A 20,923-nucleotide genomic window follows, 5' to 3' on the forward strand; every position below is an offset into this window, starting at 1 on the left:
TTGCTAAGCGTCTGAGGCCCCTCCATGATAGCTCCGCTACACGCTCGCAACAGCCGTTATATATGTACCCACCACACGACCACGTGGCTATGACGTGGCATCACATGTTCTTAGACACTCCCATCGGATGTCATTACGTGGCTTCACATCACCCCATCGGGTGTTCTTAAGATCAAAGGTCACCGTAAGGTAAGGTCAAGGGTCCGACACCATAACTGTACCACATATGGTTATACACGGCTATCCTTGGTTGGGCTGAAGGTCGTTCAATGTCGTCGTGCTGCCTACCCGAAGACTGCTTTACCTAGCGGGGTGAAGCTTTGCGCTTCAAAAACAGGACCTGGAGTAAAAGCATAGGATGTCTGTCAGACATGTCTGATGCCGTGCTGTCCGCGTGCCCACTGCACCAACTCGCCCAGCAACAAGTTTTCCATGAGTTCCTCGGGCGCCATCCGCAGTCAGCGGCCAGTTCTGAATTCCGACTTTTTGGCACAGGAAATTCAGTACATACTTGAGACATTCTCCACCGAAATACGTGTACGATGGATTCGTCGAAATGCACACCCCACAGGCTTCTTGGACAGAGCGAGCCACAACCCAGCACCTCCAAGTCCCCTTCAATCGGTCCCAACTACCTCTCCGTATGCATGAATCCTCATAGAAAAAGAAAACCTACAGTTCGCCACGCGAGCACTTCTCCCAACGTGTGGTACCGGCTTCCCTGGCAGCCTTGTGCACTGGGAAGAGGTCTTGCTACGAAGGTTACGCCTCTGTGTCGTCCTCACCCCAGCAATAACCTGTTCGCGGCAGGCAAAGTACCGTACGCCATTCGGTGACCCCTGCCCTCTTCTGTTCCGCTCCCGTCGGCGAGGCGGACACTAGACACCTTCTCTGGGCATGCCCTTTTGCATGCCATCCGGTAGAAACGCCTGCTCCGATGCGGACCGCCCCCGGGTCAAAGACCCCGGGTATAGAAGACTGGATCTTGGGGCCACACCTCCGGATGTTGCTAGACTTCTTCCAAGAATGCGGCGTGCATCTTTATTTCAAATAACACTTCATGCAAGAAGGCACGTTGTTGCAATAAAAAAAGACAGCTATGTAGTTGTCCGAAAATCAATGGCGGTGCCATCATCTGTTGACTTAAAGACCTCGACATTTAAGGAGAAGGGGGGGGGGGGGGGGGGGGGGTCGCGATTTCTAAATTGTCAAAAATGGCAAAAAAAATTTGATTTTTAATAATTATTGGGTCCGCTTGCGTGCCTCATTTTTTCTGGTGTCCCGAAGTTTCACGGCTGAAATCGACCGGAAAGTACTCTAAAAAAATTTGTTTCGTGAAGCACGGCACCTTTGTACAGCGGGGAATGCTCGTACAATGGGAGTTTTTCTCCGGTACGATTTTTTGCCTAGGTACTCGCCTTGAGAAGCAGATTTTTTTCACGACTGTTATATCTATTTTGACCATGCTTGTTCAGTTCCACTCCTAGCACGATAGTTCACGTCAAGTCATTATTTGTTTTAAAATTTTAAATTGCTTTTATGAAATTTTCTTCTCACTCTAAATATGACAACGTACACTGCATCGCAAAAATCAAAACCAGAGCTCGTCCTTCGCGAAAGAAAATTCAAAGACTGTGTTACCTGCAGCACACTAGTAAGAATGTTGATCACCAGCCTTCTGTGCATTTTTTTAAGCTCTGTAGCCTCTTCACGTGATTCAGAGGAAAAATATATATTAGAAAACAATTTTCTAAAGCATATAACAAAATTTTGTGAGAGTATCCATAATATTATTTGTAACATGTTTTTTTTTCTTTTGCCGAGAAAAGATACTGCTCAGGAACCTTCGTTTGCTTTCCCCTTTTGACGTCGCTGCGTTGTGCCCTCCATTGCTCTTACAAATTCCATAAGCTGGTGGGTCAGAAATTTGAAAGTCAGGCGACAGTTGTGTTACGAGCGCGAATGAACTTCTCGGGATTAGACCAGAGTACGTCCTTCAATGCTCTCTGATTAGACGCAGCTATAGCCATATATCTCTTGCTTAGTTTGGCCATGGGTTGGCGCCAATTTTGAACTGAAGTTGCGCATCTTGTACGTGATAAAGCTGAGACGATGTGGTCACCATTCTCGTTCACAGCCACAGTTGCAAAGGCATTCGTATGTTTGTATTCTGCCGCATCTACATAAATTGTTCCAGCACACTGTCCGTATTTATTATGTAAGGCTTTGGCTCATGCTTGTCTCGGCAACAATCGTCTCGGCACATCATCTCGGCAACAATCAAAACGAAATCCTCTGAAACGGCAGAAGAGGCGGCTATAGCCCTCGCCCTAGCGCATACCCAAGAGAGCATCATTCTCAGCGACTCCATTCGGGGAATCCGGGGAACGAGGCAGCCCACAGTAAAGCCCGAGGTTTCGTCGACCGGGCAGCGGACGAGTCTGGCTCCCTGAACTTCACAAAGGACTCCATGATCACATATCATTATCTCACCAATCATTTTAAACTAGAGAGGAGAACTCCACCCCCCCCCCCCCCCCCCTCCGGACAAAATCCTGACTAAAGAACAAGAGGTTACGTGGCGTTGCCATACAGACGAGGTCGATACGCACCCCATCAGTCCTCGCACACATTTATCCGGATCTATACAACCCGAACTGTAAACAATGCGGCCAATGAGCCAACTAGGATCAAGTCCTGTGGGATTGTAAAATAGAGCCACCTCCGGGTGATCTAGTTACCGCTCCTTCTCTCGAGCGGTGGGAGACCGTGCTGGCTAGCCCTGACCCCAGAACGCAATTTCTGGCGGTGGAGTAGGCTGACAAAGTCGTCTAGGGCTATGTACTCGATCACTTAACGCGACCTCTTACCAAGCTCTTTCTGGCGAATAATATGTTTTACAATCAATGGGCTTTTTTTTCAGCACAAAATGTTTAGCCATTTTTTTTTCTCACCATATTTTGAATTCCTTAACTCCTTTGCTGAAGCTGCCAAGAACGATGTGGCACAATATCCTCAGCGAGTACAGTGCTGGAGTCCAAAAAGGCTCAGCCAGACAAAGGCAGAATAAACTTCCTTCATCCCTACCACAGAATTCGCGGGCAATGCGGTCAAGGCTACAGAGTTTTGCCCTTTCGCTACCGCGCCAGAAGCCATCGGATGTAGCCTTCCAATTCAAAATTCCCGCGCGATAAACAATCCGGAGTTGTGTGGACGTGCTGCGCCATCTAGTTTGTGTGCTCAACAACTACTTTTTTTTATTGTTATGGCCTTTAAGATTACGTGCACGCCTTCGATGTGTGATTTCGGAGGCCATGTTATTGCAGTCTTGGTTTTAGTGTTTTGACGTGAGGGAGCGCAGCAGCAACGTTAGCTAGCGCCACCTCACGTAAAACACTCAAACTGCAAGAAAAAATAGTTGTTGAGTAAACGAACTAGATGGCGTAGCACGTCCACAAACCTCCGGCGCGGCATCGCGGCGCGCTCCTTGAAAACGAAATCCTACACCGAGCAGGCCGGTTTCGACAGATTCTTTCCTGGGGAGCCTGAGCTCTGCAGTAGCTGCCACAGAATGACTTCTCAAAATCACTTAATTTGGGAGTGTCAGGATTCTCCTGGGGCTAAATCACAAAGCATCCCAGACCTTGCCACCTGGGAAGAGTTGATCCGGAGCCACGGCCCGGATCAGCAAAGACTCACCATCCGTCAGGCGGAGACAGCTTACTACAAGACTCTCTGCGCGGTCTCCGGTGCTGAGAGCCGGCTGGGAGGCACCCCCTCCTAACTGCTGCGCCCCGACACCTTAGCCCCGACCGTGAGGCCCCATGATGACGGAAATAGAGTTCATTCTTTCATTCATCAGGCCGGTTTCGGTTGCGTTTTTTGCCACGAAAGCAGCGGTATTTAGTCGGACAACGTCGTACAAGCGTCGGATTTCAGTTCAGACAGCGAGACCTCGTCTCAGGGGACTGCAACGTCAGCACGTACTGGCACGTAAGTTTTGTTTTCGTTCGCTTTGTTTTTCTGCAATTGATGATGACAGTGGTTTATTTTTGTGCTTTAGGGTCTTCACAACACATGGCCAAGACAGTTTGCCAAATACTAAGGTCGCTTCGCGTTTTTCAATGAAGACGACAGCCAGGCGTCCATATCAGCGCATCGCTGCGGCAGCTGCGGAGCGGCGCTCGGAGATTCTCTCGAGTTTTTCTTGATGCTCTTCACGGCGGAGCTGACGAAGACCCTAAAACACTAATAAATATGCATGGATGAAGATTTTGGACAGGTAAACATACTCTCGGCGTGACGGCTCATGGAAAAAGGGGAATCCGTTGGAGATGAAGTCCATTGGAATCATCATATACATGGGAAGTATTGTTGACCTGCCGCGGCTACATCTCTTGGAATGCAGTAATTATCTATTGTGGACGTCTGCCAAGAAAAATCATTTCCCGAAATCAGTTTTTCGCTTGGCTTGCTTTTTTTGCACGCAGTGGACCTGGAGGATTCAGTGGTGGCTAAATATACATTGGCTAGACTTGGAAATGTCCTCGCTTTTGAACCGCATCAATGAAACATCATCCATCCTGATGTTCCAGAGCTTGCCCAAAATGCCAGATTTCATCAGCTGGCTTTCAGGTAGCAGCTCATTCAACAAATCTCCGAGTATGATAAGGTAAAAGATGTCCACTTTTTTTAAAATTTTGCGACTCGGAGCAGCATGCATCTCTTTTGATCTTCCTAGGGCAGCGAGTGGACTTCATGGGTGTCGGTTGGTCTCGGCTTCAAACTCAACAAATCTGTTTCGCTGAATCCTTGCTGGGCCCACTAAATGTGTGAATACCTGAAATTGTTCCGGTGCGGTCTATCCCCTCAACTGTGACCATCATCTTTGATGATATTTACCCACGTAATGGCAAATTACTGCCTTTCTCTTTGTTAAATGGTATGTTGCAGGATTACTGGTCGACCTTCTGCACACATGTTGCTATTGCGACTGATGGCTCGGTGTGTGACGAAAAGGCAGGTGTAGGCATTTACTCCCTGTTCCTTGACTGGTCTTTTTCTCTCCGTCTTCAAGATTTTACACCTATCTATCTGGCCGAGTTTCTAGCAGTGGTTCTGGCTCTGCGCAAGGTTCCCATCTCTTTATCAGCGGTAATAATAGTTACGGACTCGTTATCCTTATGCACTTCCCTGTCTGCGTGCACTGAATCGCAACTCTTTCGGATACTAAAATTCCTGATCCCTCAACATATCAAATCAATTCGATTTATTTGGGTTCCTGGGCACAGGGGTCTTCTATTAAATGAATCAGCTGATGCTCTAGCGAAGGCAGCTCTGAGTGGACCGATTGTTGACCCCCTTCCAACAACTGCTTACATCACCGCAGCACGATTTCGAATGTACACTGTAATGAAAGAATTTGGCACATCAGCGCTTACTTCACTGGACGACTTCCAACACCTGCTGTTCCCTTGGAGAAGCACAGCATGGCAATCGCGCAAACTTGAAGTTTCCTTCACGCATCTTTGTTGCCGTGTGCCGCAACTAAATTTTTACCTCTACAGGCCTGGTCTGGCAATCTCCCCATTGTGTCCGTATTGTGCTGAGCCGGAAACAATAGAGCACTTTCTTCTCTTTTGTCATCGCTACTCATCGATCCAGAGGAGACTATAGAGGTCCCAATGCAGAATCTCAGTTTGCGTCTGTCTTCTGCGATTGTTCTGTCCCTTGGCGCTTCTACGCTTGGCCGTACCAATGGAAATGTTTGCTCTCCCTCTCAATCTTTTTTTTTTACAGATTCCCTTACCTAATTTTCAGTTTGTTAGGTCGCCCTAACCTCCTGCAACCTCGTCTGCTACGGAAACAGAGTTACACAATTTTTGTTAGGTCATCCCACGCTTGCCATATGCAATCTGCAATTTAAATAGTCACCGCCTGGTTATGGCCTATCCCCCTTGTGGGTATGTGCCATTTGTGAGGGGAACAACAACAACAGCAGCTAGCTACTGCCCTCAGTCACCCCCTGATGAAGGAGCCGAGTCGGCTTCGAAACGTTTGGTTCGGTTAAAATTTTTGGTTGGAGATGTGCAGTTCATTATAAATCCTTTCATAGAATCCATTTGTCACCAATCAAAATAAAAATGGAAAAAAGAAGGAACTACAAGCTCTGCTATCAGAGGACAAAACAAGAACAAAGATCAAACTTCATGTGCAGCACCTGTCAAGTCTACCTCTGCTGCACACATGACTGCTTTTCACAGTGGCTTCACAGTCAGGACCCCTGACTAGACTGCCATGGAAAGTGCAATAATTTTTCTTCAGAGCAAAAAGTGAGAAGAATGACACCTATAAACATTTGCAACAGTTCGTATATTCCAGTTTTTCTCTAACCAAGTTCTGGCTTAGTGCAGCCGGTAATTTTTTTTGTGTACTTTTTCGTGTTTTGGTATATCTAACAAATATGTTCAAGTACTTTTGTACACATGATTCCGCTGTATGTTTCTTTCAGAAATGTAACAAATAAGGTACAACTTCATGAATTGCAATATGCCCTGGGTTTGTTACGCCTTGTGAAAAAATTTTCTTTCAGTACACTCCAAATCGTCCATTTTTTCGCAGTAGCGAAAGAGTTAAAACCTGGCATGTTGGTATTCGAACTTGAATCTGTCGAACCCAGTTGTATGAAATTATTTTCATCCAACAGCCAAACATCCCCTTGAAAATCCCATGCCAAAGTATAGCACTACTTTTTGCGTTAATCGAAGTCCCGTTCGGCGGTACACTGCATATATATAACTATGGGCCGTACTACTTCTAATGGCGCTCCCCCGATCAATTTTTGCACTCTGACCCGCGTCGGCAGTAGAACCTTGGACACCTGCATGCAGCGCTGCAATGTGGAGTGTGGTTGTAGATAGCCTTCAGTCCGGCACACATAATTTCAAGGCGACACCATTGTCATACTGGTAAGCCAGCGTTCCGTACACCGCCTGTCGTGCAGTGAAGCCAGCCCTGCTTCGCTGTTGATGGCAGTGCAGCAGAAAATTTTAAGGAGATATTGCGTTTATAGTTTGCTGGCAACTGGATTAGATCTGCTATTTATGATAGGCGATGGCTGGTTCCAAAGCACCGTCCACTGCGGTTTCGCTGCGCATGCTAGGCCTAGCGACCGCCATGCTTCGTCATAACTGGAGGCTGCGCTCCAGTATGCCAGCAAGCGGCACGTCGCTGCAGGAAGCATGCCAATAGCGTGGGTGCATTACACATATGCTTATCTACTGCCATGTTCTACATATCGAATTATCGATACATCGAAATTTATCGCAACCCCCCGTCGAGTTCAATATGTCCGGGATAGACTAAAATCCCCATTACGCACTTTCAACGTTAGCGAGCCACATCAAAGAGTTTCCTTGATTACAACAAACTGTTCAGGAATGTTTAGGGGGAATCCAGAGATTAATTTCTCAAAAACAGCACACGTTTATAGTGTATAAACTTTATTTAGGATGCAAAAGAAGACAACGCATCCTTCAGATATTCTCAAAAAATGGCTGTGCATGTTTCTTCTCGCATGCAAACTAAATGCAGACAAATGCAAAGGATATAGGACTTGTATAAACATACCTGCTAGACGAAAGTAAAGGAATTCTGCACAGTAAATGAACATCGATGGTGGCAGATGAACAACGTTGGGGGAAATAAATTAATGTACAACATTTTTCACAACCACAGTTGCAGTATAGTCCGTGTGCCACAAGTCCTTTCAACACACCACAACCAACACCACCCAGACAAGACGAGATACAAGGCCTACTGGCTGACACTTGGACGTCAACTCTGGCATAGTGCAACAATAAGAATAAGACGCACCGATAACTTTTCGGCCCACTGCCTTGAAACAAAATGTGACACAAGCACTATAATGTACACAAAGAAAAGTGAGAAAAAGACCAGAGTTGTATCTTTGGAGAAGACGGCCTGCAAGATGAACACAGGCTAACAAGGAGGCCCCCAGCTAGAGCCAACATGCCCTGACAAAGACAAACACACTTCTAAAACAGTTTGCAACAAGCTTCAGGGCCTCGTTCATGGTCCACCAACACGCGCTGTCACTGAGGAGGATGACGTAGGCGCCACTGGCAGTTATCCCGAACCACATTAGGAAGTACTCGTGCCCGCAGCGCCAGAGCCACCCGGGATGCCTGCAGTGACCTGACAACAGCCAGAAGAACCCCCCAGCCCCTCCGCCTCGTCTGGGTGGTGTTGTGGAGGCCCGCGTCAGATGCGCGGCTGGTATGTGAGCGTGACGTGAAACGTGCGCACGTCCAGCTCAGTGCAGTCCTGCTCGGACACGATGGGCGGCCCGTTCTCTTTGTCACCCAGGAACCACTCGGAGCGGGTGCGCAGCCTCTGTGCCTGCTGGCGCTCCAGACACGATGTGCCAGGTGGCTCGTCATCGGCACGCAGCTCGGCAAGCGCGGGCGCTGATTGATGCAAGCCCCAGCGCTGGGCCTCAGCCTGCAGCCACGAGCGCTCGGCTTCCAGAGACGTCTTACGCGGCACCAACGAGTCCGGTGGGTAGCGGAAGGCGAAGATCCAATCCTCCTCGACACGCAGCACACGGCCCGTCAGCCGCGCATAGTACTCGTAGTTTTGCCGCCCGAACAGGTTGCTCACTCCAAAATTGTCGATAAGGAAGCGCGTGGCGCGACTAGCGGCGCGGAACCGCGCCACGTCCTCCATGCGGGCCACTTTGCCTGTGCAGGTGCGGAAAAAGGAGGGTGCCACGCTGACGCCCAGAGCCTCAGCCGTCATGCCCGTGCGGCTCAGGTCTGAGGCAACGAGTCGGAAGGTGCCGAACAGCAACACCAGCAGCCGCTGGGCCGCCACAGGAAGCTGGGCCAGCAGGTGCTGCACCCGCTCACGCCGCTCCTCGAGGCCACCCGGCTGGTCCAGGGCAACCAGAAGCTGGGCCTCCAACTCAGCGCCAAACACGCCGCCTGCACGCAGAGCGATTCACACAATGGGCACTAAAAGGAGGCGAGCCGCAGCATCCATCCAGCCAAAGTGTCCATGTTAAATCCATGATATCAAACTTAAGGAGCTGAGAGGTAGAGGCCGGAAGAGAGCAGACACCCACAGATGCAGCTACAAAGTAATTGTCCCCCTTTCCCTTCGCCCAAGGACACCCTTGTGAAGCCCATCTGGATAACGCTTTGACTGGCTAGCAAGTGAATGCAGGCACCTTCCATTCTGACAGACATTGCTACCAGCACTCTTTGCCCCATACAAAGTGTATCGCATATTTATCGCTGTATTTAGTCGGATATAACTCAAGGACGAAGCAGCAAACACCCCTCATCTAATGGCATCCACCGAATTTAATGTCGTGGTTATTCCCCTAGGCCACTGGCAAGCACCTCCATGAAATGGGATTAGCTGCGATGTCATAATAATTTGTCAATGCCATTAGCTGGAGAGCCGCCTTTGAGGGGTGTCCACCACTTCATTTTTAGCTGTATTCGATAATAGCGTTTCGTGTCAGCCTCCTTCCAGTGTTTTTCCAAACAAATGTTCACGTGAGAGTCAGCATTTCCCGTCCCCTGCTTCTTTAATGTATCCACATCCCTCTTCTTTCGCACTGTTTTTTCCCAAAACATCGCTGTACTTAACTCACCCCACTGGCCATTGTATTGCAGTACAACGATGCAAAAGTATGGATTATAACCCGTGTCACACAGGCACTTTCAAGAGAGATTCTAGCGTCTCACACCAAGGTGCTGCAGCGCCACCGTCGCCGTCGATAATTTCGCAGGCACGCTGGTAATCAGCCAACAAGTTTAGCCAGAAAAGGTTAAAAACAATATGTTTATTCCATTACAGTAATATTAATCACTATTGAAATGAACTTTTTGTCTTGGACAAGCTGTAGTAGCATTTATGCACTTTTGGGGAAGCTAGCTTTGGCTTTGGTTGTTTTTGTACAGCTGGCAATAACGGTACTATGTGCTGCAGTGTTTAGTCACGCGGGCTTTCTTGTTCCTGAAAAATTAGTTGCATATTTTGAAGTTCTATATTTTTTAAAAACGATACTGCTCCAATTTTATTCCCCTGCGCATTGCTCCAAGCACTCCGTATCCAAGAGTGTGCGCCGCCACCACTTGAAGGCCCTCAAAATCTCAACAGAGTTCCACACTACTCCGTCCACTCTATACACTACTGACTCAAAGGCCACTGAAACTGGCCATGTAGCAGCACTCGATGGCCTTTGAGTTGATAGACTATTATTGGTTTGAGGGCCTTCAAAATGCCCATGTGACACTTGCCTTTAGTGTCATTCGCCCAGTGCCAAACAATGAATCTCTCTACACAACCCACTTGACTCGAAGTGAGTTCGCCAAACTCACTGCACTCCACCTGAACACACACCATGCTGTCCAAAGTGCACAGTCAGCCTCCCTGAGTGATGAACATTCCTGCACAATGCAGGCATGGCCTTACTTCAGGAAAATAGCTCAGAGCAGTGCTGGCATCGTCTAGGCCGAGCAGGCGTGCACTCGTCCTCTGCGGACGTGCCTGTACAAGCGCGGCCAGAATAATACGGAGCACGCAACAGGTGACGCATTGAGGAGAAACTGCATCTAAGCGCCACCTATCAATGACATATATTAGTGTGTGCAGAGAAAAGGAAGAAAAATAATGTTGCCCGGCCCGCACCGCCAATGGCACAACAGGCTACCTATCAATGACAGAAAGAAACACTTGGCTCTCCACGTGCAGCGTGAGTACCTGCCACCGAGCCCCACTCTTTGCTTCAACCCTGGCGTTATCTTTGCTCGAAAGATGCTGAGCTGTTCCGAGCAATTCTGCCAGGTGATGCTTTCCTCCAAGCGGGCCAAATTTATCGTTGATGTCGCGCACCGAACGCCAAGCTGTGTTGTGCTACGAAGCGCGCAGCCTTCTTTTTGATGCAGGCATGTAGAATATACGTTAAGCAGTGATGCCGATAGGCCTGCGGCAAAAAAGTAGGTGCGTGCCCTGGCGCCTCTCTGCGCGTGTCGACACACATAGTTCCCGACGCTCATGCTAGGCAGCGTGCATAAGCAGTTCTCCGCAGTTCTGCGACCGTTCCTGTGCTCCATATTATTCTGGCCACGCCTGTACATTATTAGCACTGCACCCAGCCATTAAGTCCATAAATCAAGGAAACTGGCAAACTAGGTCACACGTTCTGTTTGAGCAAGTCAGTGCAGGGACCTAATGCACGTCTGCACGAGCTTACAAGACTTAGCATGCACCTAATGTATCGCCCCACAGTCTGCCATGTTGTTACTTGAGGAAACAGCAGTTGTTGATGAACAGGTGCAGCAACTTCACCTTGCAAAAATGGCAACAAGAAGGCTAGGTGCACAGGCAGTATGTTACAGCGAAGCGGTCTATTCTGGACAATGCTACTCTTCTAGTGTAGCACCATGCCACCAAAGTGACACTTCAATTTTCAAAGCGACACTGAATTTGCTAACCTCACACCCATATCAGTGAATCGACACCCTACGACACACGACCCACTAGAGACGCAGCATAAAAGAGCACAGCCAGCATGTGCTCGGCACCCACCGGGCAGCTTGCGCAAAAAGCGCTTGAGGACTGATGCCATGGTGTGCACCGAGAAGTTGTCCAAGTTGACCAGGCGGCCCTGGTGCAGGAAATGTGCCAGCTTGCGTGCGTTACCCTGGTGTCCCGGTGCCCGGAAGACATCTTTCTTACGTGGAGCCTCCTGCAGGGCGCAGCGCTCGCATTAGGATGGCACACAGCTTAGCTGCAGCAATGGCTTAACGTGGAGTGGTAAAACACAGCAACACCACTACCAGGGCCTCATTACAGTACAGCACCACAGGGGAGTAAAGCACACCTTAAAAAACAACAAAATAGTCAGGCATACAATTCACGGGTACGAAACAGGAAAGTGAACATAAAAACCACAAAGAAATGCAAAATGTTCTACAACAGACAATAGCTCTGAACACGTGGAAAAGGAATAACACTTGAAATTGGCAGCAAGTAACTCTTTAAACAGCTGAGAGCTGGGCTAGTCAGCCAATAAGTTCAAGGAGCTTATTTCAGTCATTCATGGCAGATGGTGAGGAGTGATTAAAAGCATATGTTGCTTATGTAGCTACAGTACGTCAAGAGAGACATGCTGCTCAAGAGTGCCTTAGATATCACACAAAGCAATCATTCATACACAACGGCACCCACAACCATAGAGGATTATGTGCCCTTCAGCACAGCAACTCTACTCTTACAAGATAAAAAAAGCACTGAAGCAAAGCATTTCAATGAGGTTCTCTACCTTCTCAACACCATTTTCCTTCAAACAATAATACTAGGCTATCCTGTTTGCGTCAAACTATCTGACATGTGACCTTACCTCTAAATATGAATAATGAACCCATGTGCAGAATTCCCTTCACCACAAGAGGCAGAAAAAAGTGATAATAAACCAAGTGTTGCCCTTACACCTCAGCTAGCCTATTCCTGTTGGCGGTAAAAATCACCTACCACACCAGCATTCAATGCAAAAACCACAATGACATGCCTTTTCTTTATTCATGACTACATGAGCACTTCTGAGATGGAAAAAACATCTGAGGTCACAGCGGTAAAACGCACTGGAGGAATGCGAAAGCATTGATGCCTCCTCGTTTTTTTTTTTGCCCCTCTTTTCCTCTCTTTGCTTTGCTCGTCGTCTCTCTTTGCTTCACTTGTCCCTTCTCTTCACATTTACTCAATTAAGCACTGATGTAAATTCATCCAATTTCCCAATTACCACAATTATTGTCTTAAGTTCCATCAATTGCCCATTTTGAGTTTTCAAACTTGGCTCCACGCTTCGTTTTCAAATTTGGCACCGCACGTTGCCCTGGCTCCGCTCACTTTTTGGACACCTTTCGCTCTAATTAACTAATCACTCTATCGACATAATTTTTTGTTTTGCACAGCATCTCCACATCATCCTTTTTCGATTACAACCCTTTGTATGGCGCTACCTCTTCTAAGATCCCTCACAACTGCTGCGGACATGTAATTGCAGACACGACCTTGTCGACACAGCCTAGTAGAGTTTTCGCTTTAATAAGTTCCCCGGCTTTCAGACACTTCACAGCTAGCCCGCTTGCACACCACCACCATTTTGCTCAAAATGGCAATGTCTGACACAGTACCTTGTTCAGGCGCAGCATTAGCACGAGCAGCGGTGCGGGCAAGTCACTGCTGTCCTTGCAAAGCTGCTCCAGAGGCACTCCGAATTTGACCCGCTCCAACCGCGACGGTGCCTGGCCACCCCCGCACGAGGTCACTGCCTGGCTGAGGCTGGTGGCACCACGGTGGACACGGCGCGCCCACGTGGACATGCCTGATGCGTCCTGAACATAAGAGGCAGCACCAGCGGCAGCCAAATCAACAGTTGGTGGCTCTTCAATTGGAAGCGGAAGCACACAATAAACGGCATTAAAGTGCCGCAATCAGCTAGAACTGCCAATTAAATACAACATCTGAAGCAAAACCTGAGTCAAATAACCAGGCAAGTTCCTGGGGCATTTTGATGCATTAAGCAGTGTTCAGAATAACCTGACTGGTGCTATTGAATTGACAACTTTGATGCAGGATTACCGGCTTAACTGATACCATTCAGAGAAAGAAAGCAAGATGCTACAGCTGCACATCAAGCAGGTGAATGCTTAGACCAAAGTCTACATCTAACAAAGTATGATACACAATCAGTAATATTAACCAATTAGAATTACACTGTTCGAACATTACTGTGTGCTGAATCATTCAAAACCAACAAGAAAACACAAGCTGCTGACAAGAGCAGCTACAATGTTTGATATATACTTTGCAGATAGTGTGGAGAAACACCACCGAAGTGCTAAATTGTCAGGGTTCACACCCCAAGGCACCAAACAGGAGCTCTCAATGACACGAGAGCACTGTCTCCACACTACAGTACGATACAACTCAGGAAAAAAAAAGAGGCCAATGCCCCTCAAAGGAAGCCCTCTAGCCATAGGTGTCGATCGATCATCATGATGCTGTGGTTAATCCCCTAGGACCTGCCAGCAGGACATCCCAGGGGGGTGGCAGATGAAAGGAGATTAACCTCAGCTTAATGAAAATCGGTCGACACCATTGGTTGGAGGGCCTCCTATGAAGGGAGAATCTTCCGCTTCATTCTTAGTTGTATCCGACTGTAGTACTGCAGATCAAATAAAGTTCGTGCCTACCCCAGGAAATCTTCACGGAAAAACGGTTATTGCGGAGCATTTATATAACGATTGCCATTTTAGAACACGCTGCCGCGCGTTATCTGAGAAGCTCTATCTAGCGAAGGCCATCGGAACATCGCAGCGTGCAGTCCGACGATATCATGTCCAGCACTCAAAACAAACCGCAGACAAACAATTACTGACGCGAGCCAACCGCAGATCTACTTGACACTCAGCAGTAGTTCTCGGTCTACGGTAATTGACAATGGTCCTTCACAGACACATATTCTCAGTGACGCGCTTTACCATTCGACGCGGGAATTCCGCTTCAACATTGATGTCACAAGCTAACTGAAAAGTGAAACCACTTTGCGCCACAGACTGAGCAGCAAAAGTTCTTCAGCAACACATCACCCGCACTGTTTTATCAAGCGCTTACCTCAATCAAGCGAGTTTACCTCAGCATCGTGAATTCGCTGGCATTCAAGAGACGCATTTCGAGCACGCAAACACATAGTACATTCAAAGACCACTCAGCAAAGGTTATTCTTCGCTTGGATTGTTCCAAAGATAGACGTGATATCATTTCACAGCCTCAAAGCCTTCAAAAGTTCAACAAAGAACACCGGACTATCGTCGACGGAGACCAACTTGCTGAGCAAGCCGCCGCAAAACGGTTCGCGAGAGCAAGTGCGGCAAAACGGACAACATAGTCGCGAAGCATGACCGAAGTCAAAAGACTTAGTTTCCTAGCTCGAACTCTTTCTGAATAGCAGTATTTGCAGCACAGGTCTGCGTCTATACACGCAAATTCACGGGTGCATGTTTCAAGCAACAGTTGACGACGGCAGCTGCACGATGGCTCACCTGCACCTCAACCTGGCTGACAGTCCCTGTGCATCCTGGCCGCGGCACGCAGCGACCGATAGAGAAGGACGCTCATGCAGCAGTTGCGCGGCCAAACACCGCGCCAACCACAAAACCAAATTTTAGAAGTTGCAACGACCCGCTGAAGCGACGTTGATACCAGCAACGGTACAACGAGCTGCGAAAGCGGCCATAGGATAGTCACGTGACACCGCTTGTTGCCAGCCGAAAGGTCGGAAGGCCAGCGCTGCTTCCCGTTCACGCACCGCAACCTCTCTGCGACCTGCTGCTCGGTGGGACGCACGCGTGATAGACAAAGTAGATAGACGCTCGTTCGTGTAAAAGAAATGCAGGTGCAAAATCAATCGCCGCAAGTTGCGACAAGTCTTAACACACTAAACTAGTGCCTGTGAAAATGTGCGATCATTTGTATACTTTACAAATCAAGATTAAACACTGCGAACATCTCGGCAATATCTATATTATATCAAATATTTTCGCAGTAGTTTGTCTGAATGAAGTTCGAAAGCTAGAAGCAGCCACTCATGTATGAAATTTCCTGGGCGCACAGAGGTGGAAAATCAATCGCCGCAAGTTGTGACAAGTCTTGACACACTAAATTAGTGCCTGTGAAAATGAGCGATCATTTGTATACTTTACAAATCAAGATTAAACACTGCGAACATCTCAGCAATGCCTATATTATATCAAATATTTCGCAGTATTTTGTCTGAATGAAATTCGAAAGCTAGAAGCAGCCACTCATGTATGAAATTTCCTGGGCTCACAGAGGCAAACCGAGCGAAGCGCCAGATTTTTGCCACGCGGCGTCGACAGAAGTCTGCTAAAGGTGCAAGGCGACTGACGCACTATTATTGCTGTGCTTTCACTATGCTGCGCGGGCGCAGCATGCGGCGGGCGCTCGTGTTCGCGCTGCGGGGCTTCTAGAATGCGCGCGACACATGACACAGTGCAACGTACTACGCTATTCGGCTCGGTTGCTGATTTCCGGCAGGTATACAGACGTTTTGCGAGTGCTGTGCGGGCGTACGAGCGGTTTTGATATCTGTACAGGTGTGCGCCTTCGACCGGCAGGACTGTCGGCGACCGTAGTTAACCGTTCGTTGTGCACGAGGTCGCCGAATACGATGGCCGCGGTTCCCGAAAGCGTAAGCGAAGAGCAGCGCCTTGTCTGTGCGATCATCCCACCTCTGTATTCCGAGCGACACAAGGGCCAGGCGGGCCGCATCGGAATCCTGGGCGGCTCGGCCGACTATACGGGAGCCCCGTACTTCGCCGGCATGGCTGCCCTCCGCACGGGCGCCGACCTAGCCTACGTGCTGTGCCCGCCGTGCGCCGCGCCGGCCATAAAATCGTACAGCCCGGAGCTCATGGTTATGCCGCTGCCGGACACCGACGGGCCTGACGCGGCCGCGGAGCATGCCTGCGAGATCCTGCCTCGACTGCACGCCCTGGTCGTCGGCCCCGGGCTCGGCCGGGCCGAGTCGGCGCGGGTCCTGCTCAAGGCCGTAATCGAAAAAGCGCGGGCGCTCTCCCTACCCCTGGTCGTGGACGCCGACGGACTGCACTTCGTGGCGCAGGACCCCGACCTGGTGCGCGGGTACCAGCGAGCCCTGCTCACTCCGAACGCCGCCGAACTGGAGCGGTTGTGCAATGCGGTGCTGGGCGTCAGGACGGCGGCGCCTGACCGCGCGGAGGCGGCACGTCAGCTAGCCCGTGGCTTAGGACACGCCACTGTGCTGGCCAAGGGCGTGGAAGACTTCGTGACGGACGGTCGCGTGAGCCTGCGCTGCCGCGAGCAGGGCAGCCCACGGCGATGCGGTGGCCAGGGCGACATTCTGAGCGGTGCAGCGGCCACTATGATGCACTGGAGTCACGCCGCGGACGTGCCTGCCGGAGACGGCGCTTCCGCCGGACACATGGCCCCGGGGCCTCTGGCCGCGCTGGGCGCTGCTATGCTGGTGCGCCGGTGCAGTCGCCTGGCCTTCCAGAAGATGGCACGTAGTACGCTGGCCTCGGATGTGCTCGCTGAGGTGCGCACTGCCTTCTCGGCACTCTTCCCCGTCGACTAAGGAACTACAAGACCGCAGGGTCATAGTGGAACAACAAAGGGAAAACAGAAAAATCAACATCCTGCTCAGGATTCTATATATAATTACGCAGTGACTGTGATGTTGCATACGTGGGCGCAGATAGTTTTAGCCGCCTACCAGAAGACACGTTGGCAACCAGACTAGTCCAGGAGGACGTGCGACTCGTGTTATCGCATGCCATGTTACATGTATAGCCCGAGATTCGTTTCCTTCCAATAAAGACCGTCTGCGGCGTCGTTTGCGCATTGTGCGCACGGAGTTGACCTTGCAAAAGGTGTCTGAACTTATTGGATATCCGGAGGACTTGTGTGCGAATGTTTTTGCTGGCAGTCTTTCCTTGGCAGCTCAGCCACAGCTCCAGTGACGCTCTGATACGTTTCCAAGATTTCGTTTGGCTGGCCGTGGCCGATAGGCTTCGACTGACTTTGATTATTTTGTTGTCTGCATACAGCACAGTCACTGTGTTGCGGCAAATAATTTGAGCTGTTTAATTGCTTAGCAAGTCCAGGACAAGAACTTTGCCATGAACAAAGCATTTAGCAGCCAGGATAACCCGGCAGATGCGGGTAACTCGGAAGTATGGTCCGAGTCGTTACGATGAGGTGTGGCTTAGGTTCGTAAGGCAGTTTACCGATGGTTTCCTAACCATCGGTAAATTCCAGCCTGTCTGCTAAGTGTACATGTTTAAACTTCTAAGTATAATGGTGAATAAAAAAGTGTTGACATTAGTTTTAGCAAGTACTACACGCGCGACAAGAGGCAACCGCTACGGTGGCTGTGGGCGTCTGGAAGACTGGTTATCAGGAAAAGGCGCAGTAGGACACCTCAGCCGCGCCGTGAGGGAAGGTGGGAATGGAAGAAGAGAAAGATGTGCCGCAGTGGAGGGCTCCGGAATAATTGATTGGGTTGTGAAACATTTATTGCGTCGAGAGCAGGTTGCAGGAGACAGACCAACAGGGGATCGTTAACGTGCACTTACATTGCACAGCCCACGGGCACCTTTTGCGTTTCGCCTCCATCGAAACGCGTCTGGGACTGAACCCACGTCCTCTGGCTCAATAGCCGAGCTCGCTAACCACTGTAGCGATTGTGGCTCGGCTTGAGCCAGTGAGCAGGCCTGTGCACTTCCCTTTCTTTTCTTCCTGGCAACAACAGACAGACTGAGCCATCGTGGTGGAATCTAGCTCTGCATTTTGACAGAGGCGAAATGCTAAAACTCCTGTGTGTTTTGTGACGTCAGCTTATAAGACTCGAGGTTACCGAAATTAGATCAGGCCCACATCGAAAAGCGAGCGTCTGTGACGCACGCAAAGGAACGTCCACCGTCACTCGTAGCGCACGCGTCAAGTGACCACTCTCCATGTAGGCTGGAGAAGGGAACACAGCAGCCCGGACGCGACAGGAAGGTTATAATAATAATAATTGGTTTTTGGTGGAATGGAAATGGCGCAGTATCTGTCTCATATATCGGCGGACACCTGAACCGGGCCGTAAGGGAAGGGATTAAGGAGGGAGTGAAAGAAGAAAGGAAGAGGTGCCGTAGTGGAGGGCTTCGGAATAATTTCGACCACCTGGGGATCTTTAACGTGCACTGACATCGCACAGCATACGGGCGCCTTTAGCATTTTGCCTCTAACGAAATTTCCTGATTGATCGAGAGAGGTCACGTGACATTGCGACGTCATCACAACCTGCCATGATTGGTCTAGAAGGGTCACGTGACTTTGTGGCGTCATCACAACACGCCCACCATGGCTGGTAAATTCCCAGAAGTTAGGAGTTGGAAACTTTGAAGGTACTCGAACTTTCTAGAAGGCGATGGCTCACGTATACCATATAAAGACTGGAGTTTTGGCGGGAAAATTGCAAGAACATTCGACACCTAAGTTATTTCGAAAGAGGCATGAAATGGCCAGATTTTGTTGAGCACAGGCCACCGCGTTCTTGGAATTCTAAAAACTGATATGGCTGCTGTTAACGGCTTGCTACTAGCCGTCCGCAAATATTCTAAACTTTGCAATGGCGAATCGAATACCTTGCTATTTGAGTGGCCGAAGGAACCAAACGGTGCTTCTCTAAATTATTCGATATTAAATGTTTTCAAGTTTGCGAATAACTGGCATCAAATCTGAATTAATAAGGCTCGGCTTAGTTTCTTTCCATGACGGCATGCTGTTGCTGTCGGTGTACTCGGGAAGAAGGATTCAGCACGGCGACGCGATCCATTCGTGGTGGCGTCATTCGTGATGATCACGCATGGCATCCAAGACTGGACGATGCGGCAGGGCTCGGACTTAACTTTTGCAAACCCTGCCTTGATTCCCGATGTCGGAATCCATTACTCACGCTTAGCACTCGCCCTTTTCATCTACTGATATGTGGCGCTAGTATATTCGCTGCCGTCACCTTAATTGTGACGAAATTAATTTATTTTATTTATTTATTTCAAGAATACTGCCAACTGCCTTATGGTAGTCATGGCAGGAGCGGTATAAGGTATGGAAGTACGAACAATCACAAGAGAAAAAAAAACTGGAGCTAAGGCGAGCGATACAGCTGTTTACAATGAACCAAAAGTGTAAGAGCAAAGCGAATTTACAAGCAAATGATACAACATCAAGCAGATAAGGAGAACAACAGCAAGGAAAGTACACTGCACACTAGACACACTAACGGGACACACGTGAAGACATAGAGCACAAAAAAGATTTCACGATAAAATGTTGCTGATGTCACATGGCAGCCGGTTCCACTCGGAAATTATGCGTACAAAGAATGAAAATGAATATACTTTAGTCGTGCATTTTGGCATCGAAATTATCCTCGCATGTTCGTTTCAGGTGCGCGCGTTCTGTTATATTGCATGTAGCTATCAATCTTCAGTTTTGTTTTATTATGATTATATAGTTGAACAGAATTTTTAACCTGTGCACTTTGCGACGCGATTCTAGCGCGGTAAGCCCAAATTGAGCAAACCAGTTACCGAAACATGCGTCCCAGATGCGTGGTAAATAAACCGTAGTGATCTCCTTTGGACGCTTTCAAGTGTGTTAATACCTATTTTATATAGCGCGCGGGTCCCAGACAACATCGGCGTATCCGAGTAGGGCCATTTTAGAGATGTATATAAGCTGCCAATTTCGTCTTGCTCGTCCAGTACTTTAGCCGGTGCTTTAATAACCTGAGCTTCTCGAACGCTGCTGAAACAATGGATTTGATATGTACGCCCAAGTTCAAGTTACACCGAAGTATTTTATTTGATCAACTGGGCTAATAGGAAGAATGTTAATTTGGTATATGCATTGAAGTGGTTCTTCCTTTCGCGTTATGGTCATTTTGCCGCATTTGGAGCTGTTTATGCCCATCTTCCAAGTGCTACATCAGTTGGGAACCGCTCTTAGGTAGTCGCTTAAATGTGACTGATCTTCGGCTGATTTAAGGCTTAGGTAAATTACACAGTCGTCAGCAAAGAATAGAGGGTGAATTGAAAGACAGGTCATTCAAATAAATAAGGAACAGAAGCGGATATGTGAACAAAGTCGTTGTGTAAGGTGGGAATCCAGCCACTGCATGATTTGCTGGTTGTTCAATAATATCCTTATTTTTAGCAACAGGTTGCATGCAATAAAAGCCTCTCTCAAAGGTCAATGAAAATTGGATATGTCTCTC

At 48.8% G+C, this 20,923-nt stretch overlaps 2 protein-coding genes across 2 annotated transcripts; one reads left to right on the top strand and one right to left on the bottom strand.

Annotated features, from left to right (window-relative positions):
* Positions 1-7,485: 7,485 nt before the first annotated feature.
* RhoGAP71E (Rho GTPase activating protein at 71E) lies at positions 7,486-15,343 on the bottom strand. Its single transcript, XM_077638044.1, has 4 exons — positions 15,141-15,343; positions 13,230-13,430; positions 11,623-11,782; positions 7,486-9,005 (listed from the first exon to the last, which is right to left on the bottom strand). Exons 2-4 carry the CDS (start codon positions 13,416-13,418, stop codon positions 8,284-8,286), a joined length of 1,071 nt encoding a protein of 356 aa, XP_077494170.1. The 5' UTR covers positions 13,419-13,430; positions 15,141-15,343; the 3' UTR covers positions 7,486-8,283.
* Positions 15,344-16,043: 700 nt separating this feature from the next.
* Positions 16,044-17,527, top strand: Naxd (NAD(P)HX dehydratase). Its single transcript, XM_077638045.1, has one exon. The coding sequence runs from the start codon at positions 16,103-16,105 to the stop codon at positions 17,231-17,233; it is 1,131 nt and encodes a 376-aa protein (XP_077494171.1). The 5' UTR covers positions 16,044-16,102; the 3' UTR covers positions 17,234-17,527.
* Positions 17,528-20,923: the final 3,396 nt, after the last annotated feature.

Source organism: Amblyomma americanum, chromosome 9 (assembly GCF_052857255.1).
Source record: "Amblyomma americanum isolate KBUSLIRL-KWMA chromosome 9, ASM5285725v1, whole genome shotgun sequence".
Lineage (NCBI taxonomy): Eukaryota > Metazoa > Arthropoda > Arachnida > Ixodida > Ixodidae > Amblyomma > Amblyomma americanum.